The sequence below is a fragment of the Mustelus asterias genome, chromosome 18 (assembly GCF_964213995.1).
Source record: "Mustelus asterias chromosome 18, sMusAst1.hap1.1, whole genome shotgun sequence".
Taxonomy (NCBI): domain Eukaryota; kingdom Metazoa; phylum Chordata; class Chondrichthyes; order Carcharhiniformes; family Triakidae; genus Mustelus; species Mustelus asterias.
In genome coordinates, this window is record NC_135818.1 from 85,146,883 (window position 1) to 85,167,725 (window position 20,843).

The window sequence follows — 20,843 nt, forward strand, 5'->3', positions numbered from 1 at the left end:
TTTATTCTGTATTTGGTACATTCCCTTGCACTTGCCACTATTAAGCCTCCTAGCTCCAGGGAGAGCAGATCAACTGAAGGCATTAGGAACTGAATATCCAAGGGTATTCAATATTGAAGAAGGGCAGACAAAAAGAGAAAGGAGTTGGGGTGGTGTTGTTATTTAAGGATGAAATGAGTGCAACAGTGAGACAGGATATTGGATCAGAAAATCTAGATGTAGATTCAGTCTGGGTGGAGCTAAGAAGCAACAATGGGTGGAAAACACTAGTGGGAATTGTCTATTGGCCTCCAAACAGCAGTAGTAAGTGAGTGGAAGGCATTAAACAGGAAATTCAAGTATGTAACAAGGGTGTATAGTACTCATGGGTGACTTTAATCTACATGTAAATTGGACAAACCAAATTGGCAACAATAGTGTGGCAGATGAATTCCCGGAGTGTGTGATTGTTTTTTTTATACCAGTATGCCAAGGAATCAACTCGGTTCAATTCCAGCTTTGGGTGACTGTCTGTGTGGAGTTTGTGCATTCTCCCCACATCTGCATGGGTTTCTCTGGGTTCTCCAGGTGCTCTGGTCTCCTCCCACATTCCAAAGATGTGTGGGTTAGGTTGACTGGCCATGCTAAATTGACCCTTCGTGTCAGGGGGATTGGCAGGGTAAATACATGGGGTGGCAGAGATAGGACCTGGGTGCAGACTTGATGTGCTGAATGGCCTCCTTCTGCACTGTAGTGATTCTATGATATATAAAGAAGGATATTCTTACCGTACATAGGAAGTGTAGTACAAATAAGATTCACTAGCTGTTTCCTGGGATGAGAGAATTGTCCTATGATGAGAGGCTGAGCAAATTGGACCTATAATATCTGGCATTCAGAAAAAGGAGAGGTGATCTCATTGAAACATTTAAGGTTCTGATGAGGCTTGACAGTGAAGACACTGCGAGGTTCTTCGCGTATGCAGTAAGACCTGGACGATACTTAGGTTTGGGCTGACAAGTAGAAAGTAGTTTTGCACCACACAAGTGCCAGACAATGACCACCTCCAACAAAAGACAATGTAACCATCTCCCCTTGACATTCAATGGCATTTTCTTCACTGAGTCTCCCCTATTAATATTTGAGATGATAGGAGGTCTCATCGTTGACCAAAGACTGAACTGGACCAGCCATGTACAAAACTGTTATTACAAGTGCAGGCCAGAGGCTAAGAATTCTGTAATGAGTAACTTACTTCTTGACATCCCAAAGCCTGTCAATCATCTACCAGGCTCAAATAGGAGTTTAATTGAATACTGTTCATTTGCCCGGATGAGTGCAGCTTCAACAATACTCAACACCGTCCAGGACAAAGCAGATTGCTTGACTGGCACCTCATTTGTCATCTTCAATATTTATTTCCTCTACCAGCCTGGCACAGTGGGAGTAGTACATCTGCACAATGTACTGCAACAACTCACCAAGGTTCCTTCGACAGCATCTCCTAAACCTGTGACTTCTACCACCTAGAGGGACAAGGACAACAATCCATAGGAACACCATCACCTGCAAATTCCTCTCCAAGCCCCACACCTTCCTCACTTGTATCACCATTCTTTCACTATCGGTGGGTAAAAATCAAAGAATTCCATTCCTAACAGTACTATAGGTGTACCTATACATGGGCTGCTGTGGTTCTAGAAGGCAGCTCATCACCCTCTTCTCAATCGCATTTAGTGATGGGCAATAAATGCTGGCCCAGCCAGTGATGCCCGCATCCTATGAATGAATAACTTTTAAATAAATGGTTTTCTTTATAAAAATGGATAATACTTGCATTCATATAGCACCTGAGCACTTTCCAAACAACTGTGATACTTTTATTTCACCCACCACTTGAGGAGATCGAAACTGAGCACTGTATTCCAACTGAGGCTAGGCAAAGTCTTATTTGTGGAAAAAACTTGTAATAAAATATCTAATGAATGCAACCAAACACTTTACTCACTCTAGTCATCGTTCCATATTGTTGTTCATGTTCCTGTAGCGATTCATGCATTACAATGCTTAAGGATGATGCTTCCTGCAAAGCAGGACACCCTCAATGTTGCAGTGAAGTGTCTACCCAGATTATGAGCTTAAACTCTAATGTGGGAATTGCAACCAAATCTTCTGACCCAATGATGTGTTACGCTTTCCCCACAGGCATTGCATTTATCAGAAGGGAACATCTTAAGTGACAATAATTCAGGAACTCTCTAATCCACTTAGTTACTATGATAATGAGATTATAATGCCACTATAATATACTCAGGAAATCTCATGTGTCACAGCCAATGAATAACATTTGAAGTGTAATCATTGGGAGGAATTTTACTGGCACGTACGCCCAAGGTATGATCCCGCTTGAGGCCAAGCGTTCTCCAAGCCTCGCCCATCCCCAGAATCGGGGTAGACGTGCCGGTAAAATTCCGGCCATTGGTGTTAAGTAGGCAAATATGATAGACAGCTTTCACACAGTGAGGGCCCAGATACCCTGTGCTGTTAGTGTTGGATGTGAGATAAATGTTGGTCACGTATCAGGGTGAATTCTTCTGCTCTCTTTTGAATAATGGTTTGATAGCCATCTGAGTTTGGTCTTGATTTCACATCTCATCTGAACGATAGCACCTCTAACAGTGCAGCACTCCTTCAGTACAGCACCATACTGTCAGCCTTGATTATGTGCTCTAGTCCTACAGTGGAGCATAAACTTATTTTTTGCCACCATTGAGTGTGAAAATCCACCTCAATAGCTATAAGAACAGAAGGAGGCCATGCAACTTCTGCCATTTAGTTAGGTCATGCTGATCTGTACTTCGGTTTCATTAACTAGCCTTTCCTTGATATCCCTTACAACAACAATTTTATTTATGTTGTATCTTTAACATAATAAACATCCCAAGGTGCTTCACAGGAGTGTTACAAAGCAAAATTAAACAGTTAGCTATGTCAGTTGGCCAAAAGCTTGATCACTGAGGTGGGTTTTAAAGAGTGTTTTAAAGGAAGGAGAAGAGGGAGAGAATCAGGTAGGGAATTCCAGAGCTTAGGGAACTGGAGCAGTGTTTTAAAAATGTATTCTTCAATGGATGTGGGGATTGCTGGCAAGGCTAGCATTTATTTTACAATCTTAATTGTCCTTGAGAAGATGTTTAATACTGCTGTCCTCACAGCTCCTCAAAGGGCAGAATTAGATGAGTGGAGATATTTTGGAGAGCGTGGAGCTAGAGGGGATTACAGAGATAGAGAAAGATAAAACCACAGAAGGATTTGACTACAAAGATAAAAATTTTAAAATCAAGGCATTGACTGGAAGCCAATGTAGGTCAGCAAGCACAGGAGGGATTTGATATAAAGGTACATGATAGCAAAGTTTGGATGACCTGAAGTTTACAGGGAAAATAATTAGAATAGTTCAGCTAAAGAAAACACATGAACGAGGACTTCAGCAGCAGATGAGCAGAGGCAGGGGTAAAGTCAGGCAATATTATGGAGGTAAAAATGGGCACTCTTAATAGTGGCACCGATATATGGTCAGAACTCATTTCAATACAACACCAATGTTGTGAACAATCTGATTCAGTCTTAGTCAATATCCAGAGAAAGGCATGGAGACTGTGGCTAAAGAACTGAGTTTGGAGTGGGTACTGTAACAATGGCTTCAGTCTTCCCAATATTTAATTGTAGGAAATTTCTACCCATTCAGTACTGGATGACAGATAAGCAGTCTGACAATTTTGCAACAGTTGCGGAGTTGAGAGAGGTGGTGATGAGTTAGAGTTGGGTATCATCAATATACATGTGAAAACTGATGCTGTGCTTTTGGATATTGTGGACAAAGGGAAGTACATAGATGAGAAATAGGAGGTAACCAAGGGTAAATTCTTTGGGGACACCCGAGGGAACAGTGCAAGAGTGTGAATAGAAGCCATTGCTCTGTCTATGATTAAACACTTAAGAATGGAACCAGGCAAGAGCAGTCGCACCCAGCTGAATGGCAGTGGAGAGATGGTGGAGAGATCATGTGATCAAGCATGGCAAAGGCTGCAGACAGGTCAATAAGCTCAAGATGGAATAGTTTACCTTTGTCACAGTCACATAAGGTGTCATTGCCCAACAAGAAATCTACATCTAAGGCCAGGGTTTTCCAGCTCTGCTCACTGCTGGGATCTTCCAGTCCTGCCAAAAGCCAGTGGCTGAACCGGAAGAACCCAGTTTAAATCTTGAAAGTTTCACTTTATCCACAAATCCAAAACCATTTGTAGGAGAGTCACTTGTGGTAAAGCAATCCTTTAATTATTTTTCATTACTTTCTGTGAGAAAATAGCTTTCTTCCCACTTCTAATCTTGATGTGAAGATGCCGGCATTGGACTGGGCTGGGCACAGTAAGAAGTCTCACAACACCAGGTTAAAGTCCAACAGGTTTATTTGGAATCACGAGCTTTTGGAGCGCTGCTCCTTCTCCAGGTGAGTCACCACTCACCATCACCACTCACCTAAGGAGGACTCCAGCATGCAGGAATGGCTCGTTGGGGACATTGGGAAACTGCTTCGGATGCTGATGATGCCTGTGAGGAGGCCTAAGACTGAGGCAGAGACCTGATATAATGAGTCCCACATTGCCACCTGTTCCATAGTGGAGCGGTGCATAGGGCTCCTCAACCTGGCACAGCAGTGAGGAGACCTCTTGGGGGAGAAGGAGGACGACGATGAGCAACACCACCCAGGGGCTGGCGGCAGCAAAGGTCGGGCATGTGAGAGAGGCCCTGATCACCACATGCTTTGGTCACTAGGGGCCTGTGTTGCCGCACATGGGTTCCAATACCTCACCTCCCCCACCACCCCCGCCGCCACCCCCACCACCACCACCCAATGCAGTCCGACAATCTTCCTGCAACATTGTAACACCACAGTGGTGGGTCTGGGTCCTATACTGTGTTAGTGAGTTTTTGTAGCAGGCAGGGGTGCAATGACGGCTCGCTGTGTGCCATTGTGATGATGCCTTGGTGCAAACTATTCTGATTCCTACCTGAGCTCCGCATGCATGCTGGCATCTGGGCCCACATCTGGGTGGTGGGTAAGGGAGCACCAAACACCTGTGCAGGGCCTCAGGATGGGTGGGGTGGGGGTGAGGGAACCTCTCCAAGGTTCTGGGGATGTCATGGCAGATGTTGTAAGTCACTGCCAATGCATGCCACCTGCTGTAGCCAGTGAATGATTTGAGCGCCTTGATTTTCACAGTAGCGGTGCGTTGAGACACCTCCCCCACTGACATCAACATGCAGGGTCCCTCCAGTCACTGTCAGGGTAAGTACATTCCTGTGGAGGCTAATCAAAAACAAATTAGTCACAGGTATGGGGTGAAATAACATTGGTGCCAATAAAAGTGCCTTCAAAATAAGTGATTGTATAAAAACATGTGAATGTGAGACTTTGAAGTGCCTAAATATTCTATCTAACTAATGTTCTCCTTCACCCGTGCCACCTTAGTGCCGCTACAACTTCTTAACTTTATGTAGCCTATTACTACATCTCGGTGTCTCCCCAGAACGGAGGTGGAGGAGCAAGTGTTGTGATACTCTTGGGGGGAGGAGGGCGGTGCCTGGGGGTCAGGAGCTGGAAGCATGCAGGGTGCTGGGGTTGGGGGATTTGGGGGTCATTTAGGGGGAAGATGCTAAATGAGGTTAAACACTTATCCTTGCTGCCCGGATTAGGTCATTCAGTTTCTTGTGGCACTGCTTTCCAGTCCTCCTCGCCAGTGCTCTGGCATTAATACATGCTGCCACTGTCTCCTAGGCTGCATTTCCATCCCTTCTCCAGGGCAGTGTCCTGCTGGGGGCAAGAGGGTGTCCTGCCTTGCCTCCACTGCCTCCATCAGCCTGGCGTAATTTTTAGGCTTTAAATATTTTTGTACTTTAGCTAGTCTCAATCTCGGGGGCAGCAGGGTGAAGAGGGTGTCATGGATATGTCCCTGACACCTGGAAGCTAGCTAGGGCCCTCAAGGTCCAGGCCCCCCAGAGGATGACCACCAAGGGCATCACAGGCCATGGGGCATGATCAGCATCCGAAAATCTGGGGGCTGTCTTCCTTGAGGCCATCTCCTCCTGCTCTGCCTACCTGCCTGTCCATCCTTGGCGTTCCTATGGAGCTTTCCCTTTTTAGAGCAGATCAGCTGCAGGCAGTTTGGGCGAGTCACGCGCCTGTTAGAACATTCCAGCGAGTTTAATGCAGTTTGCCTTGTTACCATGGAGGGGAAGCCAAGTCAGCACTTGCAGGTGTGGTGATGGAGGAGGATGGGGGAAATGTGCCTCTGTGATGATCGGAGGCAGGGGAGAGAGAGGATCATGTCACTCAACAATCGGGGCCAGGGGGTGATGAGGGGGCCATGTGCAAGGGGGTCCCAGATGGGGTTGGGGGGGGGAGCGGGGGCTAAAGGATCAGTAATGTTGGAGTGAGCTTCCTGATGTCAGTCGGGGGGTGGGGGGGGTGAGGGGGGGAAGGCTGTATCTGGCCCGGGGGGTTTCTGTCAGAAAAGTTGTTTTTTTTGTGCTTTTTCTGCACCTGCGCAGTTTGTGGCTCTGATTGAGCTGCTGGCTGCTTGGCAAGTTAAGCCCCACCCACTGCCTCTAGTGGCTAGAAATGGTCTAGCCCATATTTTCAAGGACTGAGTGCATCGGAGTGGGTGTGAAAACCTGCCCAAAAAATGGATCAGGAACCCTCCCGTTTCCCGCTAGCCGGACACTTTGGAAAAAATCTCATCACATTCCAAGCAATGAACCTATTTATGATGTAGGAGTAACTAAACAGACTTTGGTAGAAAACAGAAGATATTTTCCACATTAAAATAGGTGGTTGTCTTACAGGATGTTCTGCAATGACTCAGCAACTGTTATACAAACAAAAATAAACAACTGCCCAGAAATAGGAAATCCCTGTGGCTACGAAAGCATCTCAATTTGACTATTTTAGAGAGCTTCCTTGCATTGAGAGGTTTGTGAGCATCCCCTGCAGGCTGATTTAAGACTTGCCTGGCAGCAGAAAGATTGAGACTAGCTAAAGTACAAAAATAGTTAAAGCCTGAAAATTACGCTTAAGGATAGCAAGCGGATGGGCAATAAATGCAGTCCTTGCCAGTAATGCTCACACCCTGAAGATGAATATTAATAAAAAAGAAATGCAATATTTTTCTGTAAAAACACAACAGATAAGAATTGGTTAATATAACAGATGGGCAGGATTAGTTACAGCATAAGCTCCAAAGATTGAAGATGAATGATAACTGATTTCTTCAATGAGAGTTTACAGCTAAGTGAAAGTTTATTTATTAGTGTCACAAGTGGGCTTACATTAACACTGCAATGAAGTTACTGTGAAAATCCCCCAGTCGCCACACTCTGGCACCTGTTCGGGTACACTGTGGGAGAATTTAGCATGGCCAATGCATGTAACCAGCATGTCTTTTGGACTATGGGAGGAAACCAGAGCACCTGGAGGAAACCCACGCAGACACGGGGAAAACATGCAAACTCCACACAGACAGTGACCCTAGACGGGAATCGAACCCGGGTCCCTGAGGCAGCAGTGTTAACCACTGTGCCACCGTGCCGCCACATCCCCTCCCCCCTCCTACCTTTGCCACAACCGAAAAAGACAGAAGCCTCCCAAAATTCTGCCAATTTTCCATCCCTCAGTTGAAGGGAAAATGACTGCCAACTTCAGAAATGAGGTAGGGGGCAGCTTCGCCTAGAAATCGCATTTGTGTCTCCTGTGGTACATGTGTAAAATGTGTATGCATATATGAGTATGGCTGTATTTATTAGTGTGCATCTGTGTGCTTAAGTCAGTGTGCCGTGCATTTAAGCATGTGTACAAGTGCCACAGTACTTATGGGGCACCTCGCCTGCAAGCTGCAGAGACAGTGAGAGCCACTCATGCATTTAACTGGGCTCCGAAAAAGTAAGTTAAAATCAAAAACTCAGCTTACCTTCCAGCTCTCCTCTCCAAAATCGCTCCCCTCTCTGCCTGCTCCGCTGGAAGAATTCCTCTTATTGACTTGAACTCCTCTTCAAAATCAGTTAGAAACACACAGGCTTACATGCTTATCATAGAGCCATAGAAACCCTACAGCGCAGAAAGAGGCCATTTGGCCCATCAAGTCTGTACCGACCACAATCCCACCCAGGCCCTACCCCCACATCCCTACATATTTACCCACTGATCCCTCTAACCTACGCATGTCAGGACACTAAGGGGCAATTTTAGCACGGCCAATCAACCTACCCGCACATCTTTGGACTGTGGGAGGAAACCGGAGCACCCGGAGGAAACCCATGCAGACACGAGGAGAATGTGCAAACTCCACACAGACAGTGACCCAAGCCGGGAATCAAACTCAGGCCCCTGGAGCTGTGAAGCAGCAGTGCTAACCACTGTGCTACCGTGCTGCTTGTACTGGGCTGTCGGTCCTTGAGTCTCCAGAACACCTCGGGAAAGAGAGAGAGACCTATGTCCCCTAACAGGTCCCAAACAGCAGCTTTCAGAAAGAACCACACACCTCTTGCTTCTTTCAGAACCTGACAATAACTGCCTCTTTACCCTGTAAGCTTAGCTCCTCCCCTTCAGCATATTAAGTTAAAGTTTATTTATTAGTCACAAGTAAGACTTACATTAACACTGCAATGAAGTTACTGTGCATATGACTGTGTCTGTCAATCAACTTAATCAAAGCCCTACTCTCAAACCCCAGGGAAAAACCAAATAAACAAACATGCATTAACTCAGATTAAAACAAACACATCCCTAGCTAAAATCGATCATTAGCCTGCCTTCTCAGCATGTGGGTTACTGGTGCCCAGACAAATTAGCACCGTATAAAACAAAGCTGAATTTTAAACATATTCCTTACAAGAAACATGATATAAATACATTTCTTAAAGACACAGTATCATCACACAAAACAACCCTTGACCCCACTTTTACCTACCCTCCCATCTCCAATCTCCACTTCCTCTTTGAACATGTTGTCCCTCCCAAATCTGTTTCCATCTTCGCCAAATCACTTTGAATCGCTCCAAACAGACGTCCACTACTCGCACAGCACCAAAACTGCTCTTATCAAAGCAGCGATCTGTTTTATGTGATTGCTTATCTTGACATCCTGTTCAGGATGAGCAGAAATTTCAACTTGAATATTCTAACACACTCCTGGCTGGTATCCCACATTCCACCCTCCATATACTTGAACTCATCCATATCTCTGCTGGCTATCTCTTAACTCGCAGTGAGTCTCTTTCCCTGATTGCTCCTGTGCTCACCGACCTACATTGGTTCCTTGTCGAGCAATAATTTGAGTTTAAAATTTTCATCCCTTTTAAAACTCTCTGTGGCCTCTCCCTTCCCAATGTCTGTAATGTCCTCCACTCCCACAGCTCTCCAACATATCTGCACACCTCGATTCTGGCTTCTTCAGCATCTGCAGCTTTAATTGTTCCACCGCAGGTGGTCCACCTTTAGTTTCCTCGACCCGAATGTCTCAAATTCACTCCCTCACGGTGGCACAGTGGTTAACACTGCTGTTTCACAGCGCCAGGGACCCAGGTTCGATTCCCAGCTTGGGTCACTGTCTGTGAGGAGTCTGCACATTCTCCCCGTGTCTGCGTGGGTTTCCTCCAGGTGCTCCGATTTCCTCCCACAATCTGAAACTCATGCTGGTTAGGTGCATTGACCCGGAAAAGCGCCGGAGGATGGCGACTAGGGGAATTTCACAGTAACTTCATTGCAGTGTTACTGTAAGCCTTACTTGTGACTAATAAATAAACTTTACTTTACTTTACAATGTCTTGTCAGAAACATAGACTGAGCACTTCCAGGCAACAGAGGCTTGTGGGCAACACGGTACAAAGGAAACAAGGGCTGAGCAAAATACTAGTGAATGAAGGATAGAGAGACAACTGAGATGGTTCAGATATAGAAGCAGAATGCGTGCTGATAGATTGATAACTTGTCTAGATGGAACTGGAATAAGGGGGCTGTGAAAATGCTGGTCAGCTGGGAATAAGGATGATATTGGGGCAAAGAAGTTTAATGTTATGGAAACAGAAAATACATTGAGACAGCACGTTTCACAATAGCAGATTGTTCACAAAGCCTTTTACCTTCAATGAAGTAGTTTGAAACCATTTCATTGTTATAATGAGGAAACACAATAGCCAATTTGTGCACAGTAAGCTCTCACAGACAGCAATGAGATAATACTCAGGTAATCTATTTTATTGGTACCAGATAAGGGAATACTGGGAAAGTCACCAGGGATAACTTGCCTGCGCTTCTTCAAAATAGCCCCATGGTATCGTTTACATCCACCTGAGAGGCAGAAAGGGGACTCAGTTTGCATCTCTTCCAAAGGATGTCATATCAAACAATGTTGCAACCCCTCAGTACTGCACAAGGAGTGTCGGCCGACATTTTACATTCAAGTCTGTGGAGTGGGGCTTATTCTCACAATCTTGTGACTCGGACAAGACTGCTACCCACAGAACTATCACTGATGCAGTTCTCTCGATTTCTGACAGAAAGGATCAGTGTAGTTTTATTCACTCATGACTCATTCACTGATGTGACAGGTAAAATCCTCTTGGCCTTATTCTCAGCATCTTTTATTAAACTGGTGATTAAGCTGACCCAACTTAACCTCTTGTGAGGGGATGATTCACACTTTGTTATTGCTTCCACCCTCAGGTATGTCATTTAAGTAACCTTTCTTCACATGTGAGCCAGCAATAGGAACATAGGAGGAGGAGGAGGCCATTGGACCCTCGAACACAGTATGACAGCCAGTCAACTAGATCATGGCTCATCATCTACCTCAGTCAATTTCCCCCACATCCCTGACTTCCCAGGATCAACTCCGTCCCCCAAATAAGCACCCCTCCTTCAGTTATTCCCTACCCTCCCTTAACCCGACCCAATGCCACCCCGCACACACCAAATCCTTCCTGACAATCCCATCAACCCGCTCCACTCACGTTGACCTCCAGCTGCCCCCAGATTCGACCTGCCTGATCCCCAGCTGTCCCAAGCCGCAACCTTTTTAAATATTCATTCATAGAATGTAGGCGTCGCTGGCTGGGCCAGCATTTATTCCCCATCCCTAATTGTCCTTGAACTGAGTGGCTTGTTAGTCCATTTCAGTGGGCAGTTAAGAGTCAACCACATTGCAGTGCGTCTGGAGTCACATGTAGGCCAGACTGGGTAAGGATGGCAGATTCCATTCCCTAAAGGACATTAGCGAACCAGATAGGTTTTTACAACAGTCAACAATGGTTTCACAGTCATCAGTACACTTTTAATTCCAGATTTGTATTGAATTCAAATTTCACCATCTGCCATGGTGGGATTCGAACCCGAGTCCCCAGAACATTGCCTTGGGTCTCTGGATTACTAGTCCAGTGACAAATACCACTACGCCACTGCCCCCAACTCCTCCCCCAGTGTCCTCACATCCTTCACACCCCCACCGATTCGACTCTCCTCAACATGATCCATCCCCCACTCCACTCCTGATCCTATCTCACATGACCAACCCCACAACTGACTCGACCCTCACTCTTCCCTGATCTGACCCGGGCAAGGCAGGCGCTTAAGAATTTTAGCACAGTTAAGTGAGTACAGAGTGGCAATCAGATGCTGATTGCCACTCTGAGGAAGTTATGGCCCAATATCTTTAATGTCTAGAAATCTATCAATCTCTATGTCAGATTAAGCCCAGGGTGGGGTGCAATGCCTCATCTTGTCAGCTTTGTCTCTCTTGTGGGGACCTTGAATTGGATTCAATTTGGTTTTTGGAGTAAGCAAAATGGACTTGGGTTTGCCTGGCTCCATTCTGAGCAATGGCTTTGTGTCTTTAAGAACGGAGTAAAAAGAAAATTAAATGTTAGGAATGGGTAATAATTACTGGTCCTGCCAACGAATCGCACATCCAGTGAAAACATTTTTTAAAAACTCTAAGCTGACTCCTTCATTTCATCAATTATTGGTGGACAGACATTAAACATTAGACAGTTTGGCAAATTGGAGCCATGTAATAGTGACTGCGTCATCGGGTCCGATTTTACCGGGCGCGAAAACATGGTAAAGTCGGGTGTGAGGCCATTAACGTGATCCGTGCCCACACCTGCGCAGAATGCTACTTTACCGAAACCCAGGAACGCCGGTGATCCGCTTCGCGCCTAAAATGGGCGCAATGACGATTTAAATGCATTTGCATGCATTTAAATTGAATTAATGAACTGCCCGCCCAACTCTATCAGCATTTCCCCCTTTACCACCGCGTTTGCCAATCCGGAACCGCACCATAATGGACCTGCTAAATAAAAGTCTGAATCGGGTGCTCCAGCTGCTGAAGAGCGCGTTCAGTGTTTCCAATGGCTCTCTGACTCAGATCAGTGGTGGGGGGGGGGAGGAGGGAGGTGGGTCAGATCATTCTCTGGTTGGGGGGTGGGGAGGGGAGTGAGGCCAGATCGTTGTCTGGTTGGGGGGAGGGAGGAGGAGGCGAGTCAGATGTATCTCGGGGGGGGGGGGGGGAAGAGGGCCGATCGTTGTCTGGTGGGGAGGGAGGAGGCGGGTCAGATGTTCCTCTGGAGGGTGGGGGGGGGTAGTGAGGCCAGATCATTCTGTGGGGGGGGGTGGGGAGTGAGGCTAGATCGTTGTCTGGCGGGGGGTGGCGAGTGAGGCCAGACCATTCTCTGCTGGGGGGGGGGGGGAGGAGTGAGGCTAGATCATTCTCTGGGCGGGGGGGGGGTAAGTGAGGCCAGATCATTCTCTGGGGGGGGAGGGGGGTGAGGCTAGATCGTTGTCTGGGGAGGGGGGGGTAAGTGAGGCCAGACCATTTTCTGGGGGTGGGGGGGGGGGGGAAGTGAGGCTAGATCGTTGTCGGGGAGGGGGGAAGCCCGATCGCTCACCGGTGGGGGGGGGAGGCAGATGGATCTCTGGTGGGGGGGTCTGCTGCCACTCTGCGGGCGATCGGTGGGGAGTGGGGGGCAGAGGTGGCGATCGGTCTGGGGAGTGGGGGTGGTGGATAAGGGGGACAGTGATGTGTGTGGGTAGCGGGGTGTGGGTGGATAAGGGGGACAGTGATGTGTGTGGGTAGTGGGGGGGGGTGGTGGATAAGGGGGACAGTGATGTGTGTGTGCACTATTGCTCCTGCTTTTCGCTCCTGGGCTGCTTTCTCCGCTTTCTGCGGCTTGGGAGCGATCTGAAACGGGCGCGCTTTTTCAATTTTCTTTCCAACTGCACATGCGCAGTTCAGAGCTCCGATCGTTTTGGTCATGCTAAGCCCCGCCCACAGCGCGAATGGGACTGGGGATGGCTGAGTGCATATGGGGATGCCTGAAAGCAGATTTCTAAATCGGATCTGCATTACACCTAGATTCAGCACTTAGAATGAAAATGGTAAAATCAGGCCCATCATTCTGCTAATCTGGTTTGAACTTGAATTTGATCTGTCCTGACTAAATTGAGAGATCTGAATAGTGTCGCTGCCATCTCATGAAAGGCATTTTCCTTTAATAATGGAAGATGGGAATCTGGATCCGTCGACGTGCGATGGGGTATAGTATAGTCTAAGTCAGCTGGAAAGGCTCTCAGAAGGTTTGTGCGTTTTTGGATGAAAAACCAAAGTCTTAAATTCAGGACATCTTTAGGTCGAAAGCCTGCGAAAGGGCAAAAACAAGAAGGGGTGGTGGTTTGAGAAAGTAGGTTTTTTTTATTCGTGGGACATGGGCTTTGCTGGCTGGCCAGCATTTGATGCCCATCCCGAGTTGCCCTTGGGGTGGCAGTCAAGGTTCTGTAGAGTTGTAGGAGAAAAGGGAAGACTGGGGAAAGTGAGGGACTCCACGGTTTTGAAATTCTGGGATGAAGGATGAGTTCAGAGCGGGATATGAATCATAAAGCGAATTAGGGTTCCCAACCCTCCTGAACTGGAGTGCGGGAGGGGGTTGAGGGAATTCCTTCCCCAAACTGCTGCTTCCAATCATCCAGGAGATCCGTGATGTACATTTCCTGGTATCATTTTGCCCACCTTCTTTGTGACCACCCTGGCTGCTGTTAGAGAGGCCTCCAGCTTGGGTAATGTCACCCAGAGGGCCGCCATCAACCCCTCAGAGAGAAACTGAATTTAGGGGGCAGAGAAACATTGCGTCTCTATTGTAAAATTCAAACAAGCAATTGGACAATTAGAGAGAGTTACAATACATAAAAGCAAATACAACTTTGACACATGTATCTTGAGTGTTTAAACTGGAACACAACTTCCTGTCAACGGAAAAGGAGTTCCCCATAAAGTGAGTGGGAGGGGTAAAATTCAATGTGAATTCCAGAGCCTGCAAACAGGAACTAGGGTTGATATTGGAGTTGAAAGCAATGTCATCGTTTATTTGTGACTTATTTTAATGTCAATAGCTTTGAATCTGACCTTTCTTTGAATGCACCCTGTATTCTCTGTTGCTGCCAGGACTCAGTCATGCTGAATGCTCGCTTCCTGAAGTCTGTGCCGCCGGCCTCTGCCAGAAACTTGATTCGAACCGGCCTTCTGCGGGCTGTGACCACCTCCGGGGTGTCTGCAGGTACAGGGCCAAGTACTCCGCGCTCGCTCAGTCGGGACCTACTTGTGCTGAACAAGTAATTCCGGGTCACTTTGTATTAACTCATGTCTGATTGTACATGCAAACACAACTTCCCAAGCCCAGAAAGCACGGGCGAAATTTTAATTTAAACTCAGCGGGTAAGAAAATCATGAGAGCGGATGCAACGCCCAGCAAGCACTCAAGACATTTGAACCCCTGGTCAGGTGTAAAAATAAAGTTGCAGCCGATCTGTCAGACTCAGGTGTCGGAAATAGGAATCCACTTTAGGTTGCAGAGCGACTGGCAATGCATAAAGTCTTCTGGAGCTTAAACCAAAAGAGAAAATGCTGGAAAATCTCAGCAAGTCTGGCAGCATCTGTAAGGAGAGAAAAGAGGTGACGTTTCGAATCCAGATGACCCTTTGTCAAAGTTTCTGCAGCTGAGGTACATCAGCCCCTCCAGCCTTACACGAAAATCTGCCTTCCTTTGGAAATTTACCATTAAGCTTAAAACATTTTTAACGTGTGCGCCTGTGTTTGTGGGAGGATTGGAGCCATGTGCATCAAAGAACAGCTGAGCCTTTCCCATCAAGAACTTATTCCTTTAAACTGGTCATACATTCTTCTATGTTCAGCATCCAAGGTCCAAAACATTCATTCCAGGTTTAGCAGCGTTTCACTTGCACCCCTTTTCCATTTTGGTCTATTGCATCCGCTGCTCCCAATGTGGTCTCTACATCAGAGAAACCAAGCGTAGACTGGGTGATCGCTTTGCTGAGCACCTTCGGTCTGTGCGCAATCAGGACCCTGACCTTCCGGTTGCTTGCCATTTTAACACACAAATCCTGCTCCCATGCCCACATGTCCTGTCCTTGGCCTGCTGCTTCCAGTGAAGCTCAACGCAAACTGGAGGAACAGCATCTCATCTTCCGGCTGGGCACTTTACAATTCCACATCGAATTCAACAACTTCAGATGATTTGCTCTACCCCACCTCGACCCCTTTGTTTTCATTCTATTTTATTTATTTTTTACTGGTTTCTACCTTTTCTTTATTGTCTTTCTTCATTTTTCTTCCTCCCCACTCTTCCCCCCTACTTCATGCCCCTTCCCTTACCTTTTCTCACCCTTTGCTTCTCCTTTTCTAAATCTTATCTCTGTTCAATCCATTTTCCTCGCTCCCCCCCCCCCCCCCCCCCCCCCCGCCGCCGCCGCCGCCCCCTCCCCCCGCCGGGCAACATCTTCATTTTAGCTTCTCTACCATTTGGCCATTCACACCCTTTATTCCCTCTTTGGACAGCTATTAGCTGGTTTCCCTGGTTTTTGTGGCTATGACTCATCTTTCATTCCCTCCCCCTGCAGTATAAATATCTCCCACTTTCTATGCCTTTTAACTTTGACAAAGGGTCGTCTGGACTCGAAACGTCAGCTCTTTTCTCTCTTTACAGATGCTGCCAGACCTGCTGAGATTTTCCAGCATTTTCTCTTTTGGTTTCAGATTCCAGCATCCGCAGTAATTTGCTTTTATGCACTTTGGCTGTGGGACTTCCCAAAGCACTTGCAGCTTTTTAAGTGTATAACATTGCAGCTCACTTCCACTCTGCAAACTCTCACAGATGACCAGGTAATCTATGACGTTGTTAAGGAATAAATATCGGCCAGGACACCAGGGAGAAGGCCTTTGGAATTCCACATCCACGTTGGATGAAGCATTGGTCTTGGTCAAAAGATGGCCCTCTATGACAGAGCAGCATTCCCTCAGTACTGGCACTGAGTGTAGTGAATAAAGTTAGTTTATTTATTAGTCACAAGTAGGTTTACATTCACACTACAATAAAGTTACTGTGAAAATCCTGTAGTCGCTACACTCCAGCGCCTGTTCGGGTACGTGAAGGGAGAATTTAGCATAGCCAATTCACCTAAGCTGCGCATCTTTGGACTGTGGGAGGAAACCGGAGCACCCAGAGGAAACCCACGCAGACACAGGGAGAATGTGCAAACTCCACACAGATAGTGACCCAAGCCGGGAATGGAACCTGGGTCCCTGGGCTGTGAGGCAGCAGTGCTAATCACTGTGTCACCTTGCATTGCTGAGTGTGGTAGTGTAAATGCCCAACTAAAAATGCAGGCCATGTTGCATTATTTGGTCTTGGATAGGATGGCAGTAGGTAGGTCACTGCCATTGAAATTTGTACTCTATAGGGGATAAGAATCAAAAGAAGATCCCATTTATGAATGCTCCCCAGTAAGCTGTGTTAGAAAGTGCAAACGTGTGGACATCAGTTGAGAACATTATCTGTGATTGCATCCTTTATTCTAGAGATACAGATGGTGCTTGCAAGTTTAATCTTTTGGCTAAGATCAAGTGTCAGGTTAAGCCCAAGATCAGGTGCAATACCTTTTCTTGTCAGTTTGGATCTTGTACATCTCTCATGTGGGGATCATGAATTGGATTCAACTTGAATTGGTTTTTGGAGCAAAGCAAGGAGATGGATTCAGGTCTGCCCAGTCTACTCTGTGCATTTGTAACTTTAAGAATGGAAGAAAAATTAAAAACAAAGTTTAGCCTCTGTTACCTGACTCTGGTTTTCTTGTGAAGGTGTTAATGGACTACTGACTTTTTGTTATATCCAATCAAAGTCCAATCAAAGTCTCAACCAGATGTTAATGGATTACATTTTTTGGTTATATCCAATCAAATCCAATCAAAGTCCAATTCAAAGTCTCGACCAGCGAGACATTACAGATCCAAGCTGACAAGGCAGGCTGTCCTCTTCCTGTCTTGGGCTCAATCTACATGATCCAAGCTGGATTACTGCCTTTTTGAATCACTGCCGTCCTTGTGGTGAGGTGGCTTGGTACAATTGAATGGGTGCTCAGAGTCAACCACCTTTTTGTGGGCCTGGAGTCAGAAACCCAGCTCTGAATTCTTTTCCTAAAAGACATTAGTGGGCTAAATGCATTATTACAACAATCTGACAGCTTCACTTTTTTAAAAATGGTGATATGGTGAGACCTAAAATTGCATTCTCTGGATTAAGAGCACAGTAACATACCGGTGCACCATTGGTATCCTTGTCTAGGCTGACACATTCCAGTATCTTGGGTGAGGTACGATGCCTCAACAGGAGTTTGCAGTTTCAGAAAGGCTAGGGAGAAATTGGGAGTAACAAACATGACAACAGGCCAAATGTTACTGCAGAAATGATGGTGAGACAAACTGCAGCCATCGTTATCTTTGTGCAGAATCACACAGCAACTTCTGACTGGTGCACACGCACCATTAAAAACAAAATACAGCAGTTTCTGTGCACAGTGTGCCCCTCCTCTACAACCTGCATGAATATGGCACGGTGGCACAGTGGTTAGCACTGCTGCCTCACAACGTCAGGGACCAAGGTTCAATTCCGGCCTCGGCTCACTGTCTCCCCGTGTTTACGCTGGTTTTCTCTGATTTCCTCCCACAGTCCAAAGATGTGTGGGTTAGGTTGTTTGGCCATGCTAAATTGCCCCATAGTGCCAGGGGGATTAGCAAGGTAAATTTATGGGATTATGGGGATAGGGCCTGGGTGGGATTGTTGTCGGTGCAGACTTGATGGGCCGAATGATCTCCTTCTGCGCTATAGGGATTCTATAATTCTGTGATCACCATTGATTTCAATTCAAACGTATTGAACATAGTGAAGTTCCTGAAATTAACTAGCCACCAAAAGTTAGTATTTGTCTATTCCAGCCCAAGTACCCTTTTAATTGCATGATGCCTTAATTACCGTGAAACAACAACTTTGGCACTGAAAATTAACTTTTAAAAGTGTGGAGTCTCATTCTTTCAGCTTTTAATTATCGTTGGATTTTTTTAAGTGCTTACTTTTTAACTTTTTCTTTGTCTCTTTTTCTCTGCCCCTTTCTTTCTTAATCCAGTCTCTCTTTCCCTCTCTTTATTTAGCTTACTTGATTCAATTTGATATTGAATTCACCTTTCGGATTAGGCTGGTTTAGACTCAGTGGGCGGGATGTTAAGGCCTCGCTTGTCCCAAAACCATAAAATCCCACCCAAGGTCAAAGTACCTTCCCACGGTCTGCCCCTCACCCGCTCCGATTCCCATAGTGGGCGGGACCGTAAAATTCCTATTCTTCAATTGGATTGGTTAAGATGACACAGTTGCTACCCTGTTCACACAGGTCCCAGGTGCCTTGTAGAGGGCATTGCACTTTTTGGATGTTTAGCTGACAGCAAATTTCCATGCAAAAGCCAATCGGAAATCTCTGAGCAAGTGCAATGAATAACTGGTGCTATTTGCCCACTGCTCACGGGAAAATTCAGTACAGCAAGTTTTCTTCTCACTTAGTATTTTGAGAAGTCCAACTATTGTAGGCAATGACTTGTCTTATGGATTTATTCTCAAAAGGTTTCAAGCAAGCCAGCATTGTGATAATGCACAAGACATTGGCTGATGACTTTGAGAAGTTTTGTTTGGCAAACAATGGACCACTGCCATTATTGTACAGGAGTAAACCTGGCGAATGGAGCTGCCCACCACTCAGCAACGTTTCTGATATAAGGTAGGTTCAAATACACTTTACCTTGTCTGTAGTTCTCAAGTGTAAGCTTCTACAACTCGACACCAACGTGGTTGGGAATAATCTTTATTGAGTTTGACCGAAAGAAGGTTTTAGGAACTGTGGACCCACAATACCAAAAAACAGGTAATTTGACACATTAGCAACAGAGCAGTGATTTGACCCCAAGAGCCTACCCGACAGCTGAGTGGCTAAGGACACCCGGCCAGTGCAACACTGAGCCATACAGACCAGAAGGAGCTGGTTTCAAACCTCGACTGCGGGTGAATCAGTGGATATCAGCCAAGGACAGATATGGAGTATTTCAAATAATAATGTGTCCCAGCTCAGGAAGGGACAGGACAAAAACAACTTTGAAAAGTCTGCCCAGGTCGCTGCTCCAGATCCTAATTTGGTGAGTCCTACTGGGAAGTCCACATGACTGGTTGTGATTCCTCCCAAAGTCCAATAGTTGACCAACATTCCCCAGATTCACCAACGGGATACAGGGGTGTGTACCCAGCACCTAATTTTAAAATCAGCACTTGGTTATTTCAGGGTAATATCAGTAAATGCCTCTTCACACAAAGAATAATGCAAATCTGGATCTCTCTTCCTCTAGGGAGCTGCTAAAGCAGGTCACAACTGAGATTGATAGATATTTGTTCAGTAAGTTTATTAAGGGATGTGAAACCAAAAGGATAAACGGAGTTGAGGTACAAATCAGCCATGATCTCATTGAATGTTGGGACAGGCTCTAGGACTGAATGACCTCCTCATATCCCAAAGTTCCTACTCACTGTCTCCGTGCCTCTTTTCAAAGTTGGGGAGCCTCAGCCCTTGACCAAGGAATCCAGGAACTAACTGAACTAGTTTGATCAGAATTATTATTCTGGATTGAGAAACAAGGGCCTTTAAACTAAATCTAACATTGCAATTTGGCTTTAGGACTGATTGTCCACAGTACATCAAGTATGAGGGAGGAAATGTTACAGGCAATCTGAGCAGCCTCATGGAATACACCGAGCAGTTGAAGGACATGGTTACGTTTTATCTGGGATGCAGTTTTTCCTTTGAGAGCGCACTCCTCCAGGCTGGTGTTCCATTAAGAAATATTGAACAAGGGTGTAATGTCAGTATGTTCAAGGTAGGCTCAAGTTTACACATTTTCACATGTATATAAAACCATCTAACCCTTATGACATTGTTCATGGTGTCAGGTGGGTAGTTAGAATAGTCGCTGTTACTAGAGTAGTTTTATATTACTGGATTGGAAATGAAGAGTAAAAGCAAAATACCCGTGGATACTGGAAATCTTAAAATAAAAACAGAAAGTGCTGGAAAAACTCAGCAGGTCTGGCAGCGTCTGTGAAGAGAGAAACAGAGTTAACATTTTGAGCGCTGAAGGAGAGTTAGAAATACTCGAAACATGAACTCTGTTTCTCTCTGCACAGATGCTGCCAGGCCTGCTGAGTTTTTCCAGCATTTTCTGGTACTGAAGGGGCCTGGACCAATAACCCACTAGATTGTGAGTTCAAATCCCACCATGGCACTTTGAAATTTCGCATCCCATTTCAAATCAAAAACTGGGATCCGCAAAAGTGATCTTGACTCTGTCGGAATGCTATTTAAATTTGGTATTGTA

The 20,843-nt window shown here is 46.0% G+C and overlaps 1 protein-coding gene across 6 annotated transcripts in view; it reads left to right on the forward strand.

Annotated features, from left to right (window-relative positions):
• dglucy (D-glutamate cyclase) overlaps positions 1–20,843 on the forward strand; it is a 69,365-nt gene that overhangs the window by 15,428 nt on the left and 33,094 nt on the right. For 4 of the 6 annotated variants that reach the window (XM_078234485.1, XM_078234484.1, XM_078234482.1 and 1 more), the window contains exons 4-6: positions 14,529–14,640; positions 19,048–19,201; positions 20,147–20,345. In XM_078234485.1, the coding sequence (XP_078090611.1) occupies positions 14,538–14,640; positions 19,048–19,201; positions 20,147–20,345 (456 nt within the window). In that variant the 5' untranslated portion in view covers positions 14,529–14,537. Of the gene's footprint in view, positions 1–7,949; positions 7,976–14,369; positions 14,641–19,047; positions 19,202–20,146; positions 20,346–20,843 lie in introns of those variants that run through there. The other 2 variants (XM_078234483.1, XM_078234481.1) reach the window with 2 other exon arrangements.